General features: G+C 40.4%; 1 protein-coding gene across 10 annotated transcripts in view; it reads left to right on the forward strand.

Annotated features, from left to right (window-relative positions):
- Positions 1–27,955, forward strand: part of herc2 (HECT and RLD domain containing E3 ubiquitin protein ligase 2) — a 231,639-nt gene that overhangs the window by 23,382 nt on the left and 180,302 nt on the right. For all 10 annotated transcript variants that reach the window (XM_072576977.1, XM_072576980.1, XM_072576979.1 and 7 more), the window contains exons 2-4: positions 2,691–2,808; positions 8,707–8,844; positions 22,147–22,366. In XM_072576977.1, the coding sequence (XP_072433078.1) occupies positions 2,691–2,808; positions 8,707–8,844; positions 22,147–22,366 (476 nt within the window). The remainder of the gene's footprint in view (positions 1–2,690; positions 2,809–8,706; positions 8,845–22,146; positions 22,367–27,955) is intronic.

Genomic DNA, 27,955 nt, shown 5'->3' on the forward strand with positions numbered 1-27,955 from the left:
TGTATCCATGCTGTACATCTCTATGACTTGCTCTAATCACTCCAGTTAACCATGAATGGTGGGTCCTTGCTTTTAGAATTTTCAGAATGTACTTATTCTGAGTATTGTCTCCTGCTATCGCTATTGGTCTATCTCTTGGCCAAGAATGCCAGTTTTCTTGAACCATCTCAGTCACCCTTTCTAAAGTTTACAATGCTAGGCTTCAACCTTCTCAAAATGAATGTAAAATTCAATCATATTGTGTTCACTGCTATTTGGAGGTGCCTTAACCCTAACGTCTTGAATTAAATACAAAAGCAAGTCTAATTCAACTTACACCCCAGTAATTTAGGATTGTGCTGCTGTAATACACTATCCCAAAAGCATTCTGTGAATGCTTCATCTTGGGTACTATGTACAATCAGTCTGAATTTCTTTTTACAGTTTAAATATAGAACTCAAGTCACGTGTGATTATTGCCATTCTTTTATCACAAGCATACTCTACTTTTTGTACTCTTTTTGTCCTACATTGTGTTTATTCTTAGGGACCCTGTAGACTACTCCCACTTGTGAATTCTTTCCTGTACTATATCTCATCTTCATTCAAACCGATCTTCCATCCTGATCTCCTGAATGGAGGTCATCTCGATATCGCCAGCCTTTTTTTTTAAATGGAAGAGGATTTTTACTGTCTACAGTCTGCACCTCTGTGAGCAAAGAGAAGTAATCTGAAGTCTTCAACACCTTTTTCAGAATATAACATATTACTGATATGAGTGAAGGAGTGGAGACTTACCTATCTAATTTTGCAGCTGAAATTAAGTTTTGAGAGTGGAGCCTGAAGTTAGAAATGAGAGTCGATAGACTGAAGGTGTGGAGGATCAAAGATTCAATCGTCCATGACCACAGTTAAGGTGTAAAGATGAGTTGCTAGATTTTTCCAGTCAAAGGTTGGTGCATAGCCCCTATTTTTGCTGTGCTTTAACTTGGCCATGGACATTTTAGTGGGGTTTTGTGCTGCAACTTGATTTGCCACAGTGTCTTTTATGTAGAATTTAGAACGGGATAAGCAGCAGTGTATATTCATAATCAATAAGATTGAAGCTTTTTGAATATATAGATTATGAACCAAATTGGTCAAATCAATCCCAAACTTTGTATAGCAAGAAACTTAAAGAAGTAGAAGAAAATAGCATTTGAAAAGAGAACATGTATAAAGAAAAGGTTATTTGCAATTTTTCCCCAAGAGCATCTTTTTTAAAAAAAACCTAAAAGCTTTGAAGGAATGGGCTGTATGCTTAAAAGTTAATTTCCGTGATAGTGAGGCTGCTTAGCAGTAATTAAGCTACCATGTTGTTTTTTTAAAAAAAAAAGGTACTCTGACTGGACTGGATAATCTTTAAAGTTTTTCTGGTCTGCTTACTGTGCATCTCTTTCACTCATTACATGTATTTAAATGCTGGGCTAGAGCTTCTGCGATAGCAGGGCAATTTTGACACTTGGTGATTTTTCAGATTTATTCGATGGGTGGATTTGCATGTTGCAGACCAATTATGGTGACCATTGATGGCCTTGATTTTGAAGTGAAAATAACTTCCAAAGTTATAGTTTGCCGAGATATTAAGGGAGAAGTCAAATTAGCCATGTAGTGTTATTGGGTTGATGTAGTTAATCTGGATGTTCAAGAAACAAGCATGTAATGTTAGCTTTGAAAAACTATCTCTGTTGATAATGAATATATATTTATCAATTAGGAAGATGTGTTCTATATCATTGTAGCAGTAGGTAAAAGGTGGTGGTAAGTAGATGTGGAGTTTTGCTGAAAACCATTATTACTGGTCTCCTTGTCTGATGCTTTCACTGTGCTTTTCTGCTCTCTGACCAACACTAGCATAAGGTGCTTGGTCTTTACTTCTGGTCTTTCCCTTACTCCACATCAATAATGTTTTGGTTTGGAATCTGGCAGATGGCATTGTATTTATTTTGGTTGAAATAGAATTCCATTCGCTCACCTAAAAGCCATGTTTTGGTACATTGGGTTCATTTAGGTGAATGTGAGAGCTCATCACTTACTTAACAAGATTTCTTATTGGCCCAAAATTCCTGATCCGGGCTGAGTTGAGCTGATATTAATTTTGACAACACAAGAGCACCTATAATGCATCTGTATTTAGAATTGACAAAAAGGAAACTGCCATTCTACAAATCTGTTGAAATCGTACAATCATTTGAGGATCAAATTGTCAGTGTGCTGCTGTCAAGCTGGTCACTTAATGCTGCAGATAGCCATGATGCCATTGCTGAGCTGGGACTTTTGCTGTATGCCAAATGTTTGCAGCTTTAATTTGGCAATTTGCTGGATTGTCCATGCTTCCTGACTTTGCATGAAAAGGGCTAGTCTGTTTTCTAAGAAGAAACATTTAATTTTCTGGATATAAGTGATTATGATTTTGTATGGGGTTGTTTGGAGTTTCAATTTGGATGGGGAGTAGGAAGGACCTAATTTTTATCGTAAGATTGCAGCCGTTTCCTCTTTTCTGTTCCGCAGGAGCATGAAATTTTACATGTAAAATCTTTCATTGAAAAAATCTGTTGCTAATACAGAGCTGTTGCTAACTTGCCCTCGTGCTGTAGACTCCTTGATTTCTGAAGTTGAAAGGTTTTGGTAAGTTATCACATAGTCAGCTTTCTGTTTTGCTCTCATCTTAGCTTGCCTTCACTCGAGATGGACTCTGTGGTCTTTGGAATGAAATGGTCAAAGATGGTGAAATTGTTTATGCGGGTCCTGAAGTGATGCAAAATCTTAATGACTCGTTAACATCGAAAGGTAAGAAGTTAAGTGTGGTGTTAAAATCTTGTAAGTCACTGCAATATTGTTTCTTGATGTTTGTGTTTTTCCTTCATATCGAGATTTTGAAGTTGGCTAGTGTTAGACAATAGACAATAGGTGCAGGAGTAGGCCATTCTGCCCTTCAAGCCTGCACTACCATTCAATATGATCATGGCTGATCATCCTTAATCAGTATCCTGTTCCAGCCTTATCTCCATAACCCTTGATTTCACAATCCTTGAGAGCTCTATCCAACTCTTTCTTAAATGAATCCACTGCCCTCTGGGGCAGAGCATTCCACACAGCCACCACTCTCTGTCCTAAATGGTCTACCCCATATTTTTAAGCTGTTGAAAGATGACATTTGAAAACAAATGAATATGGGCAAATTAGAAAAAAATACGGCTGCAGATGGATAGCATTTTCAAGTCAAATAAGAACAAAGTGCTGTGGATGCTGGAGATTTGAAATAAAAACAAAATGCTAGAGAAACACAGGTCCGGCAGTGTATGTGGAGAGAGAATCAAAATTAACATTCTAGTCTGAAATGAATCCTCTGTTGTTTTTGTTCTTCAAAGACTTGTCAAATACTCATGTATCTTTTACTTAGTTTGGTTCACTGAAGCTAATGCACAGTAAAGACATAAGCATGGAAGAGCACAGGGACTATCCTGTTGTCACTTAGCATTAAAATATGGCAATGGGAGTTGTCAGGTTATCTGAGTTTACAGAGGCTTCTGTCCTTGGCCCATGGAAAAACATTTGAATAACCACGTGGCCTCCACAGTTGCTTAAATTGTGAATTCATCTTGTTGGCTATCATCCAGTAAACTCTGTCCCACTTCCAAACCAGACCTTTGGTAATGCACATACATTAGTTATAATGTATTAACTTGCTGACTTGTAAAGATATCATTGAACCTATTTCTCACCTCAGCATCTTTTGAACGAGTTAAAAACAGTTTGGACATTTTTAAAAACAATAGAAACAGTCCCTATCACAGACCTCTTCCAGTTTTGTTGGTGACTTGCTGACCTATTTCCTCCTTTCAATGTTCTCTCTCTCTCTCTCTCTCTCTCTCTCTCTCTCTCTCTCTCTCTCCCCCTCTCTCTCTCTCTCTCTCTCTCTCTCTCTCTCTCTCTCTCTCTCTCTCTCTCTCTCTCTCTCTCTCTCTCTCTCTCTCTCTCTCTCTCTCTCTCTCTCTCTCTCTCTCTCTCTCTCTCTCTCTCTCTCTCTCTCTCTCTTCCCCCCCCCCCCCACCCCCACCCCGAACATTCACACACCCTTACAATCTGTTCCACTAAATTTAGAATCCATTAGATGCTATGGTGGGATTTGAACCTATTCTGAAAGCATTGGATTGGGATGACAAGTTCAGCAATGTTCCGAAAACACCCCAGTGGGGAAGTCGTTGAAACATGAATGTGGTGTATTGAGAGTTTCACCAGTTACTTGGGAAATCGAGCATGAATTTGGGAGATGTAGGTTTTGATGCATAAACTGAGTTTTGAGGTGGAAGACTTTTTATTTATTCACTTCTGGGATGAATGCAGCACTACCATCTGTAATGGTGAGAAGGTCACGCTAAGCTGCCTTCTTGAAACACTGTGCTATATGGTGTGGATACAGAATTCCAAGATTTTGACCCAGCAGCAGTGAGAGAACTGCTTCAGGTTAGGATGGTGTATGGCTTGGAGGGAAACTTAGAAGCAGAGGTGTTCCCTTGCATTGTATATCCTTGTCATTCTTGGTTGTAGTGGTCACAAGTTTGAAAGTTTCTTTTGCAAAAACCTTGGTGATTTTCGGATGTATTCTAAGAACATTAAGGAATTGGAGCAGAAGCAGGCTGTTCCATTTCTCCAGCCTACCCTGCCGTTCAGTAAGTTCATCACTGATCTGTCCCAGGCCTCAACTCTTTTTTTTTTTTGTTTTGTTCTAAAATATCTCTTTAAATACCTTTTAGTGATCTAGCGTCTGTAACACTCGTGAGTAGACAATTCCAGACATTTAATACCCACTGGGAGAAGAAATCGCTTCACATCTCAGTTACAGAACGAGGGGACACTCATGTAAAACTATGTTCCCAAGTTCAGGATTCCCCCAGAAGTGGAAGTATCTTTTCTTCATTAACGCTGCAATACCCCCTTCCATTCCTGATGAAGAGCTTATGCCTGAAACATCGATTCTCCTGCTTCTTGGATGCTACCTGACCTGCCGTGCTTTTCCACCACCAGACTCTTAGCCCCTTCGAATCTTGTATGTTTCAATAGGATCAATCCTCATTTTTCTATACCCTAATGAATAAAGGCTAATGAATCAGTCCAAAAGCACCCGAATCAATTTTTTTGAACTGCCTCCAATGCCAATCTAGCCTTTCTTCAGGATGGAGACCAAAACTCTGCATGGTACTCCTGTTACAGCCTTACCAACACCCTGTACAGGTGTAACAAGACTTGTACTTTTAAATTCCAACCCTATCAATAACTAACAAAATTCTATTTGCCATCTTAATTGCTGCAATTACGTGCTAATGTTCTGTGTTTCATGCACACGAGTGTGCAGGTCCACTGTGTTGCGCTGTTTCGGAGTCATTTAAATAATATACTTTTGATTCTTCCTACCAACATGCACCATCTTTTCCTACATTGAACTACATCTGCCAAGTTTTTGCCCAGTCCCCATGTAGGTTCCTTATGTTCTCCTCACAACATGCCCTTCCACCTATTTTTTTATCGTCAGCAAATTTACTCTTCCTCACAGTCATTAATATAGATAAGATAGATTTGAGGCCCTCTGATTGATCCTTCTGGTGCTCCCATTAGTGCTGTCTTTCCAACCTCAAAAAGGCACATTAATCCAGAATGTCTGTCTTCTGTGTTAACAAATTTTCAATCTAAATACATTATCTCCAACTGTGAGCTGTTATTGTATAGAGTAACCTTTTATGTATCATTTTATCAAATATCTTCTGGAAATTAATTCTATGTCTACTGGTTCCACTTTATTAGCGATGCTTATTATATCCTTTTAAAGCACATTTCCTTTCACAAGCCCTGTTGACTCTGTTTGGTTGTACTAAGCTTTTCTGAATGTTGTGCCATTTCTTCCATCATAATGGACTGTAGAATTTTCCAACAATAGATGTCAGACTAACTGGCCCAACATTTCTTCCTTTCTGTCTCCCTCATTTCTGGAGCAAGACGATTATATTAGCGGTTTTCCAATTTGCTGGAACCTCCTAGAGTCATAGAGATGTACAGCACAGAAACAGACCCTTCGGTCTAACTTGTCCATGCCGACCAGATATCCCAACCCAATCTAGTCCCACCTGCCAGCACCTGGCCCATATCCCTCCAAACCCTTCCTATTCATATACCCATCCAGATGCATTTTAAATGTTGCAATTGTACTAGCCTCCACCACATCCTCTGGCAGCTCATTCCATACACGTACCACCCCTCTGCATGAAAAAGTTACCCCTTGGGTTTCTTTTATACCTTTCCCCTCTCACCCTAAACCTATGGCCTCTAGTTCTGGACTCCCCAACCCCAGGGAAAAGACTTTGCCTATTTATCCTATCCATTCCCCTCATGATTCTCTAAACCTCTTAGGTCACCCCTCAGCCTCCAACTCTCCAGGGAAAACAGCCCTAGCCTCTTCAACCCCTCCTCTCTTCAAATCCTCCAACCCTGGCAACATCCTTGCAAATCTTTTCTGAACCCTTTCAAGTTTCACAATATCTTTCTGATAGAAAGGAGACCAGAACTGCACGCAATATTCCAACAGTGGCCTAACCAATGTCCTGTACAGCCTCAACATGACCTCCCAACTCCTGTACTCAATACTCTGAACAAAGGAAAGCATACCAAACACCACCTTCACTATCCTATCTTCCTGCAAGTCCACTTTCAAGGAGCTATGAACCTGCAGTCCAAGGTCCCTTCGTTCAGCAACACGCCCGAGGACCTTACCATTAAGTGAATAAATCCTGTTAGATTTGCTTTCCCAAAATGCAACACCTCTCATTTATCGAAATTAAACTGTCCATCTGATCAAGATTTCATTGTAATCTGAGGTAACTTTCTTCGCTGTCTACTACACCGCCAAGTTTGGTGTCATCTGCAAACTTACCAACTGTGTTCCTCTTATGCTCACATTCAGATCATTTATATAAATGATGAAAAGTAGTGGACCCAGCAGCAATCCTTGTGGCACTCCACTGGTCACAGGCCTCTAGTCTGAAAAACCACCTTTTGGGCCAGCTCTGTATCCAAATGGCTAGTTCTCCCTGTATTCCGTGAGATCTAACCTTGCTAACCAATCTCCCATGCTGAATCTTGTCAAACACTTCACTGAAATCCATACAGATCCCATCTACCGCTCTGCCCTCATCAATTCTCTTTGTTACTACTTCAAAAAACTCAGTCAAGTTTGTGAGACATGATTTCCCACGCACTAAGCCATGTTGACTATCCCTAATCAGTCCTTGCCTTTCCAAATACATGTACGTCCTGTCCCTCAGGATTCCCTCCAATAATTTGCCCACCACCGACGTCCGGCTCATTGGTCTAAGGTTCCCTAGCTTGTCTGTACCTCCTTTCTTAAATAGTGGCACCACGTTAACCAACCTCCAGTCTTCCGGTACCTTACCTGTGATTATCGGTGATACAAATATCTCTGTAAGAGGCCCAGCCATTACTTCCCTAGCTTCCCGCCGAGTCCTAGGGTACACCTGATCAGGTCCTAGGGATTTATCCACTTGTATGCGTTTCAAGACATCCAGCACTTCCTCCTCTCAGAATCCAGTGAGTTCCGAAATATTTCAGCCAGTACCTCAATTTTCTCTGCAATTACTTAGATCAACAACCTGCATCCACAGGTTTAAAACAATCTGCTTTGCCTGCCTGTGTTGGTGAAGGGGGTGACATCTGAAGGTGATGGGTGGAGTGTCAGTGAAGTGAACTGCTTTTATTCTGGATGGTGTTAGCTTTTAAAAGGAAAGGCCAGATTAATGGAATTGAAGGTGGTCTGGTTGTGTCATTCACTTTATGTAAAAAAAAATGTAGCTGTTGGGGAAACATCAAGTATTTTGAGATTATAAGGTACTTACTGGGTTAAATACATTGGATAGGCCGGAATCATGGAAACCACATGTTGTTTGTGGAACTGGTTCTTGAAAAATCTAAAGTAGAATTGGTGACCGACACAGTTCTGTACTAAGATCTCCGATGATCGGTAATTGTTGAGAGGAAGCCACAAATGACACGATTCACAAATTAGTGAATAATCCAAAAATGTGCTTGTCAGAGATGCTGTATAATGGCTCAATATTGTTGAATACATTACCTGTCCATCCTCAATTTATGTTTGAATGTTATGTTTTTGAGGCATGGAATGTTTTTAATTCAATGCTTAACCTGACAGGTGGATCCTCCTGCTTTGAAAGTGTGTTTCATTACAATCCACAAAGGTTTTGTGTTCTATTCCACTATCTTATTTGGTGAGGCAACAGTCCGTGGGCGGCACGGTGGCACAATGGTTAGCGCTGCTGCCTTGCAGTGCCAGAGACTCGGGATCAATTCCCGCCTCAGGTGATTCTGTGTGGAGTTTGCACATTCTCCCCGTGTCTGCGTGGGTTTCCTCCAGGTGCTCCGGTTTCCTCCCACAGTCCAAAGATGTGCAGGTCAGGTGAATTGGCCACGCTAAATTGCCTGTAATGTTAGGTGAAGGGGTAAATGTTGGAGAATGGGTCTGGGTGGGTTACGCTTTGGCGGGTCGGTGTGGACTTGTTGGGCCAAAGGGACTGTTTTCACATGTAGGGAATCTAATCTAATCTAATCAAATCTAATCTAAATTATATTCTGACCTTCAAAATATAATCCTTCTTTCCCCAGAGGATAATAATGAATGTCAGGGTGGGTCAAAGAAGGATGAACAGAATGACAAGGAGAAAAAGGATGAAGAGGAGACACCAGCATCCACTTATCGAGCCAAAACAATTATCGACTCATGGGTTTGGGGCAGACAGCCAGGTAATTACAGTTTGAGGTTGCTTCCTTGTAATACGTTTATATACGTGTATGTTTAAGTTTTAACATTTTGTTTGCCATGTGTTTCTTCTACAGGTTTATTGTGATTGTGGAATCCATTGCTATATAATTGAAGGTTACCCAGCTAACTGAGTCAGTGTTGCTGTGTCCAGAGTTAACCTTGTGATAATTCAGTTCGAACTTTATTTGAATTTATGGAAGAATGTTATTTGACATTCTGTTAATATTTACGGTCCATGACTATGCTTAATCCCTCTTCTGTCTAGAAGACCTAATTTTAATAATGATTTTTTAAAAAATTCTTCCTTCTCTTGGCTGTGGAAACGATTCCATCAACAGTCAAATTGCCCTGATATTGATACACAAAGCAAGTAAAACCAATTCTACTAACTCCTAGATCTTTCTAGCTATCTTAACACAAGCTAATATGTTTTTTACTGTAATGTTCTGTGTTTTAGAACTGCTGTTTAGAGTTAGCTTTAGTTCAATTCAACTCTGATATGTGACTTAAATTCTAACTCAGATATCCAGAGCAGGGAGTGTTATCTGTGTGGGGCTAGAATGTTGTCCTGTGAAGGCAGAAGTTTTGTTTGGAGCATAAATGCTTTTGTGTCGGGATTCAAAAGTTGATTATATGCTTCCCTTTCCAGTCGAGCATGACCAAATTCAACTCTGTTATTCTGTTCTGCAAAGGTTCAGCTCGTTTTTGGCTCTGTATTTGTTGATGCTTCATTTTGAGCCATTTTACTTGGCAAGCACTTGATATAATCAGCAAACTTGGATATATTGCACTTGGGTCCTCCCGTCTAAGTTATTGACATAAATTAAAAATACTGGAGGCCCAAACATCCTTCAGTATCCCACCAATTATAGCCAACCAAAACCAAAATAAAACCTGTTCAATCTGACTCAGTTTTCTGTCTGTGAACTGCTCATCCATCCTTGTTAATTGATTTGTGTTATAATCTCTTAAGATATCTAAGTGAAAGTGTTTTTGAAAATCCAAATACACTACTTCCGTTGGCTCGTTCTAAACCATCCTGCTCGGAAAGACCTCTGATAGGATGGATTTGGCGACCATAATTTCTCATTCATTTATTCATGTTGATTATGCCCAATCTTATTTTGGTATCCTAAGAATTGAATTATCTAGTTCCTGTTTACAGATTTGAGTATTCCTAGTGACTGATGAAAAGCAAACTGATCCATAGTTCCCTGTTTTTCTCTTGCCCTAATTATTTTCAATAGCAGGATTATACTTTCAATTTTCCAGTTCACTGGGACCATTCTAGAAAAATCAAAACCAATGAATTTGCTATCTCTTCCAGCCACCTCTTAAAACTCTAGGATGTGGGCCGTTGGTTTCAATAGATTTGTTGGATTTTAGTCCCTGAAACCTGTTTTTTTTCCCACTTGTATAAATTTCCTTAAACTCCTTAAGATTGTGGGTAACATTTAAATCAGCACCAGTTTGCTGGTCATTCAGTGATATCCCCACAAATAAAACTTTATTTTAAGTGATGTTTAATTCAAGGTTATCTTATGCCTTTGTTTAGCCAGGCTTTGCTTCATTTCTTAAAAACAATCATGATTTCAGTTATTTACCATACCATTAAAGTAGCTTTAATTTATTTGCCATTCTAAATAACTGCAGCAATTTCAAATTTTCTGTGAAGAATGATGAGTACGAAAAAAGGCCATTTAACCCCAATTATGCTCTTACTAGGTCTTTGAAAGAGCTGGGTGAAAGAGAGAATTGCAGATGCTGGAGATCAGAGTCAAAAAGTGTAGCACTGCAAAAGCACAGCAGATCAGGCAGCCTCCGAGGAACTGTCCAAGTATAGTCATACCGTCATCCCTGCTATTTCCCCATATTCTTTCTTCTTTATATATCCACTGTCCCATTAAAATTTACAATTTAACCTGCTTCCACCATCCTTTCAATGAATGTATAGCAGATTCAAACACTCATCATGTCAAAGCATTGCTCTTTATCTAATTCCTTAGAATATTTGTCAATTATTGTGAATCTGTCTGCTTCACTGACCAAGATTTGTAACAATGGAATTGGTTTCTTAGAACCTACTCTTTTTGTTATCTACTTCTTGCAGTAACTGTACTTCATAACTACTTCATTGGCTGTACAATGTTTTGGGAAGCTGTAAAATGTGTGATATGAAATACAGGTTTTCTTTCTTTACTGTGTCAAAACCCTTTTATAATTTCAATATTTTTAAATGTAACCTTTTAATTTGCTTTTCTCCAATTAGAATAGTTCCATTCTGCTAAACTGTCACATTGTCTCTCTGCAGTGTGGAGTCCAATGGGTGCCATTTGCTAGCTGATTCCTAAGCAATGATTTCAAACTATTTATGATCAATTTCCTTGCTTTTGTACCTTATACCTTCAATAATAATTCTCTGTACATTTGTAATAGCTTCACCAGCAATTCACCACCCACTTGGAAAGTACTCGTGTTAAGTGAACTATACCAATACCAAGTGGGCGGCACGGCGGCACAGTGGTTAACACTGCTGCCTCACAGTGCCAGAGACCCGGGTTCAATTCCCGCCTCAGGCGACTGTCTGTGTGGAGTTTGCACATTCTCCCAGTGTCTGCGTGGGTTTCCTCCGGGTGCTCCGGTTTCCTCCCACAGTCCAAAGATGTGCAGGTTAGGTGAATTGGCCATGCCAAATTGCCCAGAATGTTAGGGGCAGGGGTAAATGTAGGGGCATGTTGTGGATTGCGCTTCGGCGGGTCGGAGTGGACTTGTTGGGCCGAAGGGCCTGTTTCCACACTAAGTAATCTAATCTAAAAATACAAATTGCTGTTGTCCTGACACCTTCAAAGATTTGTATATGTTATTATGCCTAACTGGGTTAGTGTGAAGGAAATTGAGCCTTGCTATTCCTGGAATTGGCAGAAAGGTCCAAGACTTTATAAGATATGTGAAGTTCTGTAATTAACTTGACTTTGGGATCCAGGTTGGTAGAAAGCATGAGCTGAAAATGTGTTGCTGGAAAAGCGCAGCAGGTCAGGCAGCATCCAAGGAACAGGAGAATCAACGTTTCGGGCATCAGCCCTTCTTCAGGGTAGAAAGCCTGGACCAGGTAGGTTTACAGTTAAGCCTTTGGCATGTAAAACCATCAATCGTAATTCTAATACCAGTATAAAGTCTTCCCTATACACAGACGCATGTGGGAAAAATTGGTTGCTCGACAGTGAAGTAAAGTTGGAAAGAGTTCCATAGTTGTTCCCTGGTACTGTTGCTGAGATGAACCTTACGGCTTTTCTGTCTGCTTGCACTTTGCTTCAGTTATCATCCTTGCAGTCTTTTCACTGGTTTGTCAGAGACTAAAAGTCGCAAATTAACTTAAATAAGCTCTCTGATTTACCAGTTAAAAGTCATAGTTTACAACTACTGGTGCAGCAAAGATAGACTGGTTTTCTTTAGGTTTAAAACTGATTTTACTACAAGTAGACGGGAAAAAAGTCAAAGATTCAATATCAGAGCACTTGGAAAACAGTGACAGGATTTAACAGAATCAGGATAGGTGTTTAGTTTAGATTAGATTAGATTACTTAGTGTGGAAACAGGCCTTTCAGCCCAACAAGTCCACACCAACCCACCCAGACCCATTCCCCTACATTTACCCCTTCACCTAACATTACGGGCAATTTAGCACGGCCAATTCACCTAACCTGCACATTTTTGGACTGTGGGAGGAAACCCACGCAGACGCTGGGAGAATGTGCAAACTCCACAGTCAGTTGCCTGAGGTGGGAATTTATGAAAAGAAATCAAGTTTGACAAACCTACTGGTATTTTTAAAGGATTTAACTATTTAAAATAAGTCTGACTTTCTCTCTGTCTCTGTGACTCTTTCTGTCTGTGTGTGTCTGTCTCTCTCTGTGTCTGTCTGTCTTTCTTTCTGTCTCTCCCTTTCTCCCTCAATTCAATCTCTTATCACTAAAAACTGCATCTGTACAGCCTCTTTGTTCCAAATTGTAACTTAAGTTAACTACTTTTTATCAAATAGTTGTTTGATGTTGCCGTGATGTTGCTGAGGTTACCTGCTCTTTAAAGCTGTAGTCAGCCTTTAAGGCATTTGTTTTAAAACAGCTTTTCTCATTTCACCTCAGTTTCTTAAAAAGGACAAAATAATGAGACCAGTCCTGATGATGTGAATTTTCTACAGGGATTTGAAGCTTCTGATTTTCAGGGATTTGCTTTCCCCTAAGTTTGTTTTTGGAATTTCTTTTGATAGTTTCATTGCAGCTTGCAGCTGATAACCATTTGACCATTGTATCAACTGTCCATATTCCTGCTCTTTTCTCATAGCATTTTTTAAGTGCTTGGAAAGAAAAATCTGTTTGCATATATTACTTTTCTAATGCTCTGGGGTTGTTTTTTTTTACTTGAGTTACGGACATGGCTGGTGAGGTGAGCATTTGTGGTACATCCCTGATTGTCCGTGAACTTAACTGCTGACTTACTTCAGAAGATAGTAGGAAGTCAACCACTTTACTGTGATTTCACTGAGTCAAATGTAGGGAGAAAATGTAAGGATGGCAGGTGTCCTTACCTAAAGGACATAAGTGAACCAGCTGGAGTTTTAGGACAATTGATAATTTCATGGGTACCTTTGCTGAGGCAAACTTTCAATGCCAGAATTATTAACTTACTTCCATTCATGACTCTGTTGTGGTGGGATTTGACCTTGTGCCTCTGGCATGGCCATGGATTACATACCAACAATCATATCATTTATGAACAGGATTGGGCCATTTGGCTTCTTGAGCTTTCTTTGACATTTAATGAGAATTTTGCTGATCTGATTGTAACCCCACCTTCATAATTCCACTTACCCCTGATAAACTTTCAACCCTTTTCTTAACAAGAATTATCCACCTCTGCCTGAAAGAAAAAGTTTGAAGACAGTTTGCGCTGGAGTTTGATGAAGTGAGTTCCAAGAACTTGACCCTAAAAGAGAAATTAGCGTTTCATCTCTATCTTAAATGGATGATCCCTTATTTTTAAAAGGAGACTCAGAATTCTTGCCAGCCTATTGAGGATCTTCAGTGTGTTTCAGTCAAATCATATGTTGTTTTTCTAAACTCCATTGGGTACAAGCCTGATCTGTCCAACTCTTTCTCCTCAGCCAACCCATCTATTCCAGGCAATACTAGTCCAGTGAAACTACAACTATCACTGTGTCCCATTGACAGTATAAATAGAGTCCAAAATCCATGCCACTGTGTCCCCTCCCTCCTATCCTAACAACCATCCATTTAAAAACAATGGCCAAACCCCTCCCTCTACTGCTGTAGCATTATTCTTAAATGTCTGACCTCCATTTGAGTAGAAGCTAATTTTTAGAATGTAGCCAGAGTTTGGTGTGAGTTGTGATTGACATGTGTTGCCTGATGTGGTTCTAGAAGCAGATTTGATAACTTTGAAAGGGAATTGGATCAATACTTGAAGCGGCAAAATTTATAGGGCTCTGGATAAAGAGCAGGGAAACTGGATTAATGGTTACAGAGAGCTGGTACAGGCCCGATTGCTCGTCTAAGAATCTGATACTACAAATCCGTTTCATCAGTACTGCTAAATTTTAATCTAATGGATGTCTTGGTTACTGTTGTTCAGATTTATAAAGCTACAATTTCTTTCATCTCCCCTTGTGATTCACATGTCCTGATATTTGAATGAAACTCTGTATACACACTCCCAGGTCTTGACAACTTTCTTGCATAAGGCACCCAGAACCTCACAGTTATATAACTGTTGATTACCCTGTCAGTAGATATGTATTTTAGATAGCATATTTATTTCAATTCTGTAGTTCTAGTTACAAAATGTACCATTCCACTTATGTATTTGACATCCTTAACAACATGTAAAGGGAAGTATATTAAATATTCAGCCATTAAGGTCACGAGGGGAGAATAAATAACTTTACAAGGGGTACAAGATCTGCAGTATTAAATGTTTCCTCTCTGGATTTTGTACCTCTGCTCAGAGTGATCAAAACTAACCAGAGGATATTGACTTGCATGACTGGCAAACTTGAAATGTGACATTCTTAATTTGTTTGCATGCCAACTGTTCCACCTATTTAGCTGCAGGGTTATCCTGGACAACAGTGTGCTTGGAAAGGTCACTGCTTAATCCATGAAAACATTGAGATCTGCTGAATATGTAGTGCATGGCTGATAATGCTTGGGGAGCAGCTGCTTGTTGCACAACTGAAATAGAATCACAAGACCTGCCTGACTGACAGATCTGTTAAGTGAACATTGGCACATGATAGGCATCATCATGGTATGCAGCCAAGTTATTAACTGTGTAGAAACTTCAAGAGGATCTTAAACTTGTATTTTATTTTTACTATGTTATATTTTAAGAAAAGTTACTTTGGTGTATACAGTTACTCAAGCCCTTTGTTACCTGATTCCTTTATGATTCATTATTTTCAAATTATTTTCTTAGCTGTAATTGTAAATAAAATTTAACAACTTAGAATAAACTTTTAATGCTAAATTATTTTGAAATGCAGTTTTGTAGTTTACTGCTCTCAAAACAAATTGCTTTAAACTAATTATAAGAATTTGAATGTGAAGTGTCAGGTAAGCTAATTCCTGGAAATTGCATGACAAGAAAGTTGGTGTTGCATGATCTAGATGCAACAAAGTTGACACATGATTAGGCTGAGCACTGGCTTGTTAACCATCTAGTGACTGAATGACTAAGATTAAGCATAATATTTTAATAGATTAGCTTTAATAAAACCTAAAGCAGCTTATAATACTTGGGCAAAAATTAGACCACAATTATGACCTATACTGTGGGGAAATAACACCTATTTACAAATCAAGTAGCTCCTGTGTGTGTGAATTACTACTTAATGAATGATAAGGATTGAATAAAATAACATGATTGGTATTTTTGTGTTTGTTGGTGGCCATTGCCTAGCCAGCTTGCCATTGCAGAGAAAAAGCAGAATGGTGTGTTGTTTCCCTTGTGTCAGAGTCAAGGATGCCTCAGAGAGGGTGCAGAATGTTCTCACGGGGGAGAGGGGCCAGCAAAAGGTCATTGTCCACATTGGAACCAACGACATTGGAAGGGAAAAGGTTGAGACTGTGAAGGGAGATTACAGAGAGTTAGGTAGAAATTTAAAAAGGAGGTTGTCAAGGGTAGTAATATCTGGATTACTCCCGGTGCTACGAGCTAGTGAGGGCAGGAATAGGAGGATAGAGCAGATGAATGCATGGCTCAGGAGCTGGTGTATGGGAGAAGGATTCACATTTTTGGATCATTGGAATCTCTTTTGGGGTAGAAGTGACCTGTACAAGAAGGACTGATTGCACCTCAATTGGAAGGGGACTAATATACTGGCAGGGAAATTTGCTAGAACTGCTTGGGAGGATTTAAACTAGTAAGGTGGGGGGGGTGGGACCCAGGGAGATAGTGAGGAAAGAGATCGATCTGAGATGGGTACAGCTGAGAACAGAAGTGAGTCAAACAGTCAGGGCAGGCAGGCACAAGGTCGGATGAGTAAATTAACCTGCATTTATTTCAATGCAAGGGGCCTAACAGTGAAGGCAGATGAACGCAGGGCATGGTTAGGAACATGGGGCAGGGATATCATAGCAATTACAGAAACATGGCTCAGGGATGGGCAAGACTGGCAGCTGAATGTTCCAGGATACAAATGCTACAGGAAGGATAGAAAGGGAGGCAAAAGAGGAGGGAGAGTGGCATTTTTGATAACGGATAGCATTACAAGTGTGCTGAGGGAGGATATTCCTGAAAATACATCCAGGAAAGTTATTTGGATGGAACTGAGAAATAAGAAAGGGATGATCACCTTATTGTGATTGTATTGTAGACCCCCCAATAGTCAGAGGGAAATTGAGAAACAAAATTGTAAGGAGATCCCAGCTATCTGTAAGAATAATAGGGTAGTTATGGCAGGGGATTTTAACTTTCCAAACATCGACTGGGACTGCCATAGCGTTAAAGGTTTAGATGGAGAGGAATTTCTTAAGTGTGTACAAGACCATTTTCTGAATCAGTATGTGGATGTACCTGCTAGAGAAAGGGCAAAATTTGACCTACTCTTGGGAAGTAAGGCAGGGCAGGTGACTGAGGTGTCAGTGGGGGGGCATTTTGGGGCCAGTGACCATAATTCTATTAGTTTTAAAATAGTGATGGAAAAGGATAGACCAGATCTAAAAGTTGAAGTTCTAAATTGGAGAAAGGCCAATTTTGATGGTATTATGCAAGAACTTTCAAAAGCTGATTGGGGGCAGATGTTCGCAGGTAAAAGGACAGCTGGAAAATGGGAAGCCTCTGGAAATGAGATAACAAGGGTGAAAGGAAAGGCTGGTAGGTATAGGGAATGCTGGATGACTAAAGAAATTGAGGGTTTGGTTAAGAAAAAGAAGGAAGCATATGTCGGGTATAAACAGGATAGATTGAGTGAATCCTTAGAGTATAAAGAAAGTAGGAGTACACTTAAGAGGGCAAAACGGGGACATGAGATAGCTTTGGCAAATAGAATTGGGGAGAATCCAAAGGGGTTTTACAAATATGTTAAAGACAAAAGGGTAACTAGGGAGAGAATAGGGCTGAAAATGTGTTGCTGGAAAAGCGCAGCAGGTCAGGCAGCATCCAAGGAGCAGGAGAATCGACGTTTCGGGCATGAGCCCTTCTTCAGGAATGGGCCCCTCCAAGATCAGCCAGGTGGCCTTTGTGTGGAGCCACAGAAAATGGGGGAGATACTAAATGAATATTTTGCATCAGTATTTAATGTGGAAAAGGATATGGAAGATATAGACTATAGGGAAATAGATGGTGACATCTTGCAAAATGTCCAGATGACAGAGGAAGAAGTGCTGGATGCCTTGAAACAGTTAAAGGTGGATAAATCCCCAGGACCTGATCAGGTGTACCCGGGAACTCTGTGGGAAGCTAGAAAAGTGATTACTGGACCTCTTGCTGAGATATTTATATCATCGATAGTCACAGGTGAGGTGCTGGAAGACTGGAGGTTGGCAAACATGGTGCCACTGTTGAAGAACGGTAGTAAAGACAAGCCAGGCAACTATAGACCGGTGAGCCTGACCTCGGCGGTGGGCAAGTTGTTGGAGGGAATCATGAGGGACAGGATGTACATGTATTGAGAAAGGCAAGGACTGATTTGGGATAGTCAACATGGTTTTGTGCATGGGAAATCATGTCTCACAAACTTGATTGCGATCTTTGAAGAAGTAACAAAGAGGATTGATGAGGGCAGAGCAGTAGATGTGATCTATATGGACTTCAATAAGGCGTTCAACAAGGTTCCCCATGGGAGACTGATTAGCAAGGTTAGATCTCATGGGATACAGGGAGAACTAGCCACTTGGATACAGAACTGGCTCAAAGGTAGAAGACAGAGGGTGGTGGTGGAGGGTTGTTTTTCAGACTGGAGGCCTGTGACCAGTGGAGTGTCACAAGGATCGGTGCTGGGCCCTCTACTTTTTGTCATTTACATAAATGATTTGGATGCGAGCATAAGAGGTACAGTTAGTAAGTTTGCAGATGACACCAAAATTGGAGGTGTAGTGGACAGTGAAGAGGGTTACCTCAGAATACAGCAGGATCTGGACCAGATGGGCCAATGGGTTGAGAAGTGGCAGATGGAGTTTAATTCAGATAACTGTGAGGTGCTGCATTTTGGGAAAGCAAATCTTAGCAGGACTTATACACTTAATGGTAAGGTCCTAGGGAGAGTTGCTAAACAAAGAGACCTTGGAGTGCAGGTAGATAGGATAGTGAAGAAGGCATTTGGGATGCTTTCCTTTACTGGTCAGAGTATTGAGTACAGGAATTGGGAGGTCATGTTGCGGCTGTACAGGAACATTGGTTAGGCCACTGTTGGAATATTGCGTGCAATTCTGGTCTCCTTCCTATCGGAAAGATGTTGTGAAACTTGAAAGGGTTTAGAAAAGATTTACAAGGATGTTGCCAGGTTTGGAGGATCTGAGCTACAGGGAGAGGCTGAACAGGCTGGGGCTGTTTTCCCTGGAGCGTCGGAGGCTGAGGGATGACCTTAGAGGTTTACAAAATTGAGTGGTATGGATAGGATAAATAGACAAAGTCTTTTCCCTGGGTTCAGGGAGTCCAGAACTAGAGGGCATAGGTTTAGGGTGAGAGGGGAAAGATATAAAAGAGACCTCAGGGGCAACCTTTTCATGCAGAGGATGGTACGTGTATGGAATTAGCTGCCAGAGAATGTGGTGGAAGCTGGTACAATTGCAACATTTAAAAGGCATTTAGATGAGTGTATGAATAGGAAGGGTTTGGAGGGATATGGGCTGGGTGCTGGCAGGTGGGACTAGATTGGGTTGGGTTATCTGGTTGGCATGGACGGGTTGGACTGGAGGGTCTGTTTCCATGCTGTACATTTCTATGATTCTATGACTCATTATTTATTGTCAATGCAGATAGGAGCAACCATATTGTTTTGAATCTGGAGTCCTATGTTGGTAAGGCTAGGAAAGATAATTTCCTTCACTTAAAAGACATTAGTGAACTAGATTTTTATTTTATGACCATTGGCAATGGCTGTATGTATGCTATTCAGCTAGCTTTTTATTCCAGTATCACCTGAAGTTAAATTCAAATTTCACTATCTGTCTTGGTGGGATTTGAACCCATGTCCCCCAAAGCATTAAAGTCATGTTCTGGTTTAGCCATAACCACTACACCACCACTTCCATGAATGATACCCAGAAAGAATTTCGGGAGGGTTTCTGCCTGACAAACCTTGACCTTTTTGAAGAAGTGAGAGGTCTTTGGTAAGTAATGTTCCATTCAATTGAAGTCTACCATAAATTCCTGAATTCGAACTTCCTATATGTTTATTTTCAGAAAGAAAGCAACTGTTTGAGGAGTAGTGGAACGTTTGGGAAATGTACTACCAAGGGTCAGACCGGGCTCTCTGCGCCTCAAAATATTTTTGAATGGCCAATAGTATTGAATTGAGGCAAAGTGCCATACTGAAGCAGATGTATCAGTGAAAGTAGACCTAACACTTGACTGCTCTGCTTAAAAACAGCAAATGACCAGCCAACGAGAATTATGTTCTCTATTACCAAGTGCGTTCATTTATCTGTGAAGGCATGCAGGGCAATTTGCAGATTTGCAGATTTTCTTTTTTTCAAGAATTTCCAGGCAGTCTGGGAGCATGTTTTTCTTTAGAATAGTCTTTTTCATGTAAAAGTAAGCAATCTAAATACTTTGCTGCTTAGATGGTTAATGTTATTGAGGAAAAAAAATGCTTTTTTAATTTTCAACCAACCATGTAGACCATTAGTACCCAAAAAATCTCAACAGTTGCTTTCCCAGTTTCTAACTCTTACTCCCATCCTGGTCGGCTTCACTGAGGCACTTTGAGCCGCAACTCATTAATGTTTAATGGAGGCAGTTGTCCCTTAACCTACCAGTTTGTATTAGATTTCTTCTTTCTCTTTTCTTCCACAATTCAACAAGGCATAATTTCCCATCTAATGTTTAAACTATGTAACTTTTTCTTCTCTGCTGCTCTTTAGCATGCTGCTACAGTTTCTCTATGTTCTGCTTCACTTCAGTCCTCCATCCTCCACAATGTCTTTTTCTCTTCTTGGTTCCAGATTGAAGTAAGCATTCCCTGTAATTGTCAATCGTCGTCTTCTACTCTTTTTCTTTTAGTTGGTCCTGACCTTTTACCTTATCACTTCATCTTATACTTTCTTTCTCTTTATTTCCCTTTTTCTTTTACCAAACCATTTACTCTCTTTATCTTCCACTAATTTCGTGTCTTTCTCGCTTTCTTCTCTTAGTTTATTCTCTCATTCCATTCCTTTTAAGTTTTTACCATGCTGAAATTCAAATGTGACTGTTTTATTATTCTAATATACGTTTACAAGAAATATTTTAATTCTGTAAAAAAGTAGAAGTTGATAGAGCAACTCAGCAGATGCGACAGCATCTATGGAGTAAAAGCAGCGTTAATGTTTCAAGTCCAGTGACCCTTCTTCAGAATTGATGGTAGCTTGGAAACAGTGCTGATGAGGGAGGTGGTAGAGTGACTGAATAGGTGGAGATGGAGCCCTGAAAGAGAAGTTAGGCCAAAAAAAGGATGGTTGAACATAAACCAGGGAAGAAGGAAAGCAGATAATGAGGATCATTATAAGTGAAAATGTGCCAGTTGTGCTGGAGACAGCCCATATCATACAGGTCTTGGGCTGGTGGTGCGTTAACAAGCTGGAAAGTGGAGTTCAGGCTCCAAAATTATTGAACTGGATATTGGATCCTGAAGCCTGCAGTGCTGCCACGCAGGAATACATTCTTGCGTTGAGCCTCACTGGAACGCTGCAGCAGACCTTAGACACAAATGTTAGCTAAGGAGCGCTGTAAAGTGGCAGGCAGCTGGAAGCTTGAGCTATTGTAACCTCTTCTATCTATTTCATATTTCATACATGGAACGATGCATTTCCTGATTATATGTTATGTGCATTTTCAGTCTCGGAAGGAGCAGGCAGGTAGGTTGCTGTGTTCTGACCTAAGAGGGGACAGGAAGGCTATTTTTGAGCACAGAGGATTTGAATATTGATTCCCAGTTAATTGGTGGCAGTCAGTTTCATGCTGAATTGTTTCTGCTTGACCTTTTATTTGCTTAGAGGAATAAGGAAAGTGAGAATGTTAAATTGAAGTTGCAGACAGACGCTGTATGCTTGTCTGATTTTTCACTTTTAATTGCTAATTTAGAAAATAAATAAAAATATGCTTTAAATCTTGCTGCAAAAAAAATACTGTTTCCTTTTCTTATTCAATTAATATTTCTGAGTCCTTTACATCTTTAGGGCTGTTTGGTTCTCAAATATGCTTGATTTGCTTGAAGTGACTGTTCATTTGTTGCAATAACGTAAATTAACATATCCATTAAACTTGTCAAATTTAATCGGGGAATGTGGAAAAGTTAGTATTTTTCTGTCTTTATTGGAAGTAGGTGTCTTTCCAGTTGGAACAAAATGAAACAATGTTGGATATATCTGAGATTCTTCTCTTGATACAGCACTGAATTGTGGAACTTTTTGCAGGGAAGGATGCATTAGAATGAACTTGTGAAAATGATGTACATTTATGTTACCTTTTACAAGACATACTCATCGCTCTTCCTTATGTAATGGTACCATGGAGCTCCATTTTGCTTTTACTCCTTGGAAATAACTGTTATTGAATTCTAATTCCAGATGTGAGTGAATTGAAAGAGTGTCTACATATACTTGTGAAGGAACAGCAGGCGATTGCTGCGCAAGCTGCAACCACAACCCTCTCTGGGATAAGACTGAAGCAGCGATTGGCCGTCCTTGAACGATACTTCATTGCACTCAGTAGAAGTGTACTCTTGGAACATACAAATGTTAAATGGAAGAGCCTTAATGTACCCATGCCTGTTGCTGACAAGAAAAGGTATATTTCAAGTTAATATTATTCCCTTTTTATCAGTAAGATTGAGACAATCCTTTCAGTTCTTTCTGTTGTCACGTTTCCCTGTACTTGCCATAGCCTTTAAATCGCATTATGCTCTATTATCTTTCTAATCTTTTTTTTTTTGTTTTTGCTTTCTCTGAATGTATCTTGTCCATGAAATCCACTTATGCTCCCTCAAACTCTATTCCCTGTAACGAGCATAGAGGATGCTGGAGAAACTCAGCAGGTTTGATAGCATCTAGAGAGAGAAATAGAGCAAAGGTTTTGCATCTGCTCTGCCTCTGAAAGGAGTTGGAAGATTGGTACTTTGTAGAGGAAGAGTAATAGGGCAGATGGAACAGAGGCTCAGTGCAAAAGGCAATGGGTTGTCAATCATTGAGGAAGAAAAGAAAGATGTTTAAAAAACTTGTAAATTAAGATGTAAAAGAGAATTAGTCCTTTCTACAAAGTGCATTGTAAATAAGACACAAATGTGACATGGCAATGAGGTATAGGGAAAAGGGTGGGGGAGAAAATGTAAGAAAAATGGAGAACAGACATAATGCTGTCAATTTCTGAAGTTGTTGAAGTTAATAGGGAAACCTCAAGCCTCTCAAGTTCTGCAGGGGGAATTGAGGTGGTGTTCCTCGAGCTTGTGTTGTCCTTCAGTGGAACATTGCTGTGTATCCAGAGTAGAAATGTTGGCATGTGAGTAAAGTGATTTACTGAAATGGTAAGCAATTGGGAGATCAGGGTCATTTCTATGGATAGGGCGAAGGTGTTCTGCAAAGTGGTCACCCTGTCTGCATTTTAGTCTTGCTAAGGTAAAAGAAACTGCATTGTGAGCACAAATGCAGTAGACTAGATTGAAAGAAGTACAACTGAGTTGCAGCTTCACCTGACCTTGGATAGTGAGGAGAGAGGAGGTGAATGGGCAAGTGTTACACCTTATGTGATTGCATGGACGAGTCAGGAAATGTGAGGAGTGATGGAGAAAAAGACCAGGGTGTAATGAGGGAACAGTCCCTGCACAATGGTAATGGTGGAGGAGAGAGAAAACTGTGTTTGCTGGTTGTACCTTGTTGGTAATGGAGGAAATGGCAAGGGATGATCCTTGGAGTATGGAGACTGGGGGGGGGGGGGGGGGTGCGCAAAGGTAAAAACAACTGGAACCCATTGTTCTGGGAAGGAGGCGAAAGGGCGAGGGCAGAAGTGCGAGAAATGGGTTAGCTGTGGCTGAAGGCTCTGTCAACCTCAATGTTTTGGGGGAATCCTCAGCTGATAAGAAAGGAGGTCTTGTTAGAGGCAACCCAGTGGAAGGTGGCAGCATTGAAATAGATGCGATGGAGATCCTGATTCCTTCTAAATGATCATCTTGATTCTCTTCCTGTCATAAGTCATAGAGTCATGCAGCACATAAACAGACCCTTCAGTCCAACCAGTTCATGCCGAACATAATCCCAAACCAAACTAATTCCACTTGCCTGCTCCTAACCAATATCCATCCAAACCTTTCCTATTCATATACTTACCCAAACTTAAACATTGTAATCGTGTCCACATCCAACACTTTGCCTGGAAGTTTATTCCACAGATGAACCAGCCTTCAGTTTAAAAACAAAGAATTGCCCCATAAAAATCTATCTCCTCTCACCTTAAAAATGTCCCCTCTAGTCTTGAAATCCCACATTCTGGGGGAGAGGCAACTGCCATTAACTCTAATAACCTCTCACTATTATCCAAACTTCTATCAGGTCACCTCCTTCACTCCAGTGAAAACAGTCCAGCCTATCCATCCTTTTGTTATAACTCAAACCTTCCCTACCTGGCAACACCCTGGCAAATCTCTCTGAACCTTAATGATATCCTTTATATAACTGGGTGACCAGAACTGGATACTGTATTCCAGAAGAGGCCTCCCTAATGCCCTGTACAACCTCAAGGACGTCACAATCCTATACTCAAAGGATTGAACAATGAAGGCACATGTGCCAAACATCTTTTTAACCACCTGTCTATATGTGACACAAACTTCAAGAATTATGTACCTGAACCCCTAGGTTCTACAACACTATCCAAGGTGCTACTGTTAATTATATAAACAAGATGGAATTCCAGAAAATGAAGCCAGACGGGACCCAGGGTACCTTATGAAGGATATTTTCCCTGGCTGTGGGATGTAGAACCAAGCACAGTGTCTAGGAAGAAAAGGCAAGCCATCTAGGACTGAATTGGAGAGGAATATCTTTGTTCAGAGGATGGTGAATCTTTGGAATTCTAGGCCTGAGAGGGATCCGGAAGCTCACTTACGAAGCAAGTTCAAGATAGAGATGAATAGATTTTTGATGATTGATGACCTAGAGTTATGGGGATAGTACAGGACTATTGCATCACTGTAGATCATCAGCCATGATCTAGATATACTGAGCATGCCTGAGGGGCTTAGTGGCTTATTCCTGCTCCTATGTTCCTATTGTGATACTCCAGTAATTTTTTCTCTTTTGGGGTTGCCCTTCATGGTTCCATTCTTGATTATCTGAGTATCACCAAATCTTGTTGGCTCTTTTTCCTGGTTTGCACAATTATCTTCTGGAGTCTTCTAAGGATCTATTCCTTGCCCTCATTTCTGTTCTTTATCTGCCTACTGACTGTGGCTTGTCAGCAGTTCTACACCCCGTCCTGTCCACTGTACTACTTTGGCTTTTCACTTGAGGATTTGGAATATTTTTGTATTATTAAGGTAACTAATAAGTTAATTTTCTCTATTTTTAAGAACAAAATATCTTAATTTCATGTTTATTATATTTACACATAAAATGGATCAGTCAGACATTTGAGGTTAGGTTGCTTCTCATCATTCTCGATTGACCTTTGATCTTGTGTTTAAACTCTGGCCAAAATCAGTTCATGCTTATATTGGACATATGGCATCTAACTTTGGTTATTAACTTCAATTTCCACTGACTTTGTTGCTAACTCTTTATTGCCTATTTTATGCTATTGCACAAAATAAAGGTCTACTAGATTGTCTTTCTGACCTTGTTAACTTTGTGAATGGTTGAAAGTTCTACTACGCTGAAAATGTGGCTTGATGACCTTCTGCAGGTCAGCATTAGTGAACTTAATTTGCGTAAGATTAATTGTAAAGACAGGTGCACATTGTAACTCTCATTGCATTGCACTGAAGTGGAATAGGACTGGAGTTGTTGAACAGTTAACGAACACTTTTTTAAAAAATGTTTGTTAGTAGATGGATATGCATAATGTTGACTGTTTTATTTGAAAGTTTCTCTGCAAATGTGGTGGGGTATTTTCAAAGTTTTCAACAGATCTGAAACATGATGGTTTGAGGTTCGTGTTGGCTATGGTAAATTGGGGTACGTTGCTTAAAAGGACGACATTGGAAAAGCAGCGGCCAATATTCGTAGAGCCTATGGGTGAACTGAACATTTAATCATTCCTGTCCGGCACAAAAGTGAAACGGAAAGGTGACTAGGCCATGGCTTATAAGGGAAATTAGAAATAATATTAGATCCAAGGGAGAGGCATAGAAATTGGCCAGAAAAACCCCCCACCAGAACTGAGGAGTGGCAGTAGTTTAGAGTTCAGCAAAGAAGAACAACATGGATTGTTTAAGAAGGGGAAATAGATTATGAGGATAAGCTTGCAGGAAACATAAAATTATTGACTATTAAATTTTCGACAGTTATTTGGAGGTAAAATGATTGGGAAGACAAATGCAGGCTCCTTACAATCAGAAACTGGGGAATTTATTATGTGGGGCAAAGTAATGGCTGACCAAGCATTTATATATTTTGGTTCTATGCTCACAAAGGAGGACATAAATAACATACCAGAAATTTTGAAAAACATGGGGTTTGATGAAAGGGAGGTATTGAGGGAAATCAGTTTTATTAGGGAAATGGTGTTAAGGAAATTGATGGGATTGAAGGTCAATAAATTCTCAGGCCCTGAAAACCTACATTCCAAAAATGTTGAAGAAGTAGCCCTCAAAATAGTGGATACATTGGTGGCCATCTACCAAGTTTCTGTAGACTCTGGAACAGTTTTTAGATTGCAGGGTAACTAATATAACCCTCTGTATTAAGAAGGGTGGTAAAGGGATAACTGGGAATTGTACATCCATTAGCCTGATGTTGATAATTGGGAAAATGCTGGAGTCCATTACAAAATAATTTGTAGCTGAGCATTTGGAAAACACTAGAATTGGACAGAGTTAGCACAGATTTTCAAAAGGGAAAACCTGCTTGACTAATCTACTGGAATTCTGAGAGGGTGTAACTAGTTGAATTGATGAGGGGAACCAGTGGATGTGGTTTATTTGGACTTTTAGAAGGCTTTTGACACCCAGACACCTTCAGCTGCTTCATCAAAGATCTTCCCTTCATCATCAGGTTACAAATTGGTATGGTGGCTGATTGTGCAATGTGTAGCACCATTCCTGACTCCTCAGATAATGAAGCAGACCATGTTTAAATGTAACAAGACCTGGACAATGTTTAAATTTGGGCTGATAAATGGCAAGTAGCATTCACACCACGCAAATATCAGGCAATGATCATGTCCAATAAGAGAAAACCTAATCATCGACCCTTGACATTTGATGGTGCTGTATTCAGTGATGGTAACACCAACATCCTGGGGGTTACCATTGATCAGAAACTCCATATGAATACGATGGTTACAACAGCAGAGCAGAGGCAAGGAATACTGTTGTGAGTAACTCACCTCCTGACTCCCCAAAACCTGCCCGCCATCTGCAAGGCACAAGTCAGAAATATGGAATACTCCCTTTTGCCTGGATGGGTGTAGCTCCAACAACACTCGAAGCTCGACATCATCGAGGACAAAGTAGCTCGCTGGACTGGTACTGCATCAACTCCTTATGCCACCGGCAGTCAGTAGTAACAGCGTGTACTGTCTACAAGATGCACGAAAATTCACCAAAGATTATTAGATAGCACCTCCCGAGTCCACAACCACATCCATCTGGAAGGATAAGGGCAAATAATTGGGAACAACACCACCTGCAAGTTTCCCTCGAAGCTAATCATTCGCCCATTTCCCCCCCCCCCCCCCAACCTCATCCCAGATCCAACCCTCCAACTCAGCACTCTACTGTTGACCTGTCATTCCTCCCCATTTCCTTCCCACCCATCCGCTCTACCCTCCCATCGACGTATCACTATTGCTCTTCATCTGCATCCAGCTATTGCTGTCCCACCTACCCTCCCCCCAGCCCTACCCCTACCTCCACTATCTCTCATCGCCCTTCTCCCTCCACATTCCTGATGAAGGGCTTATGCCCGAAACGCTGACTTTCCTGCTCCTTGAATGCTGCCTGATCTGTGCTTTTTCAGTGTCACCCTTTTCGACTTGGAAATATATTATCATACCTTCACTGTTGCTCAGTCAAAATCCTGGAAATCTCTACCTAGGGGCATTGTAGGTCTACCTACAACATGAACTGTAGCTGTTCAAAAAGGTGGCTCACTCCCATCTTCTCAAGGGCAGCTAGGACTGGGTAATCGATGCTGGCCAACCAGTGACGCTCATGTCCCATGCCTG

Source organism: Chiloscyllium punctatum, chromosome 9, assembly GCF_047496795.1.
Source record: "Chiloscyllium punctatum isolate Juve2018m chromosome 9, sChiPun1.3, whole genome shotgun sequence".
NCBI lineage: Eukaryota > Metazoa > Chordata > Chondrichthyes > Orectolobiformes > Hemiscylliidae > Chiloscyllium > Chiloscyllium punctatum.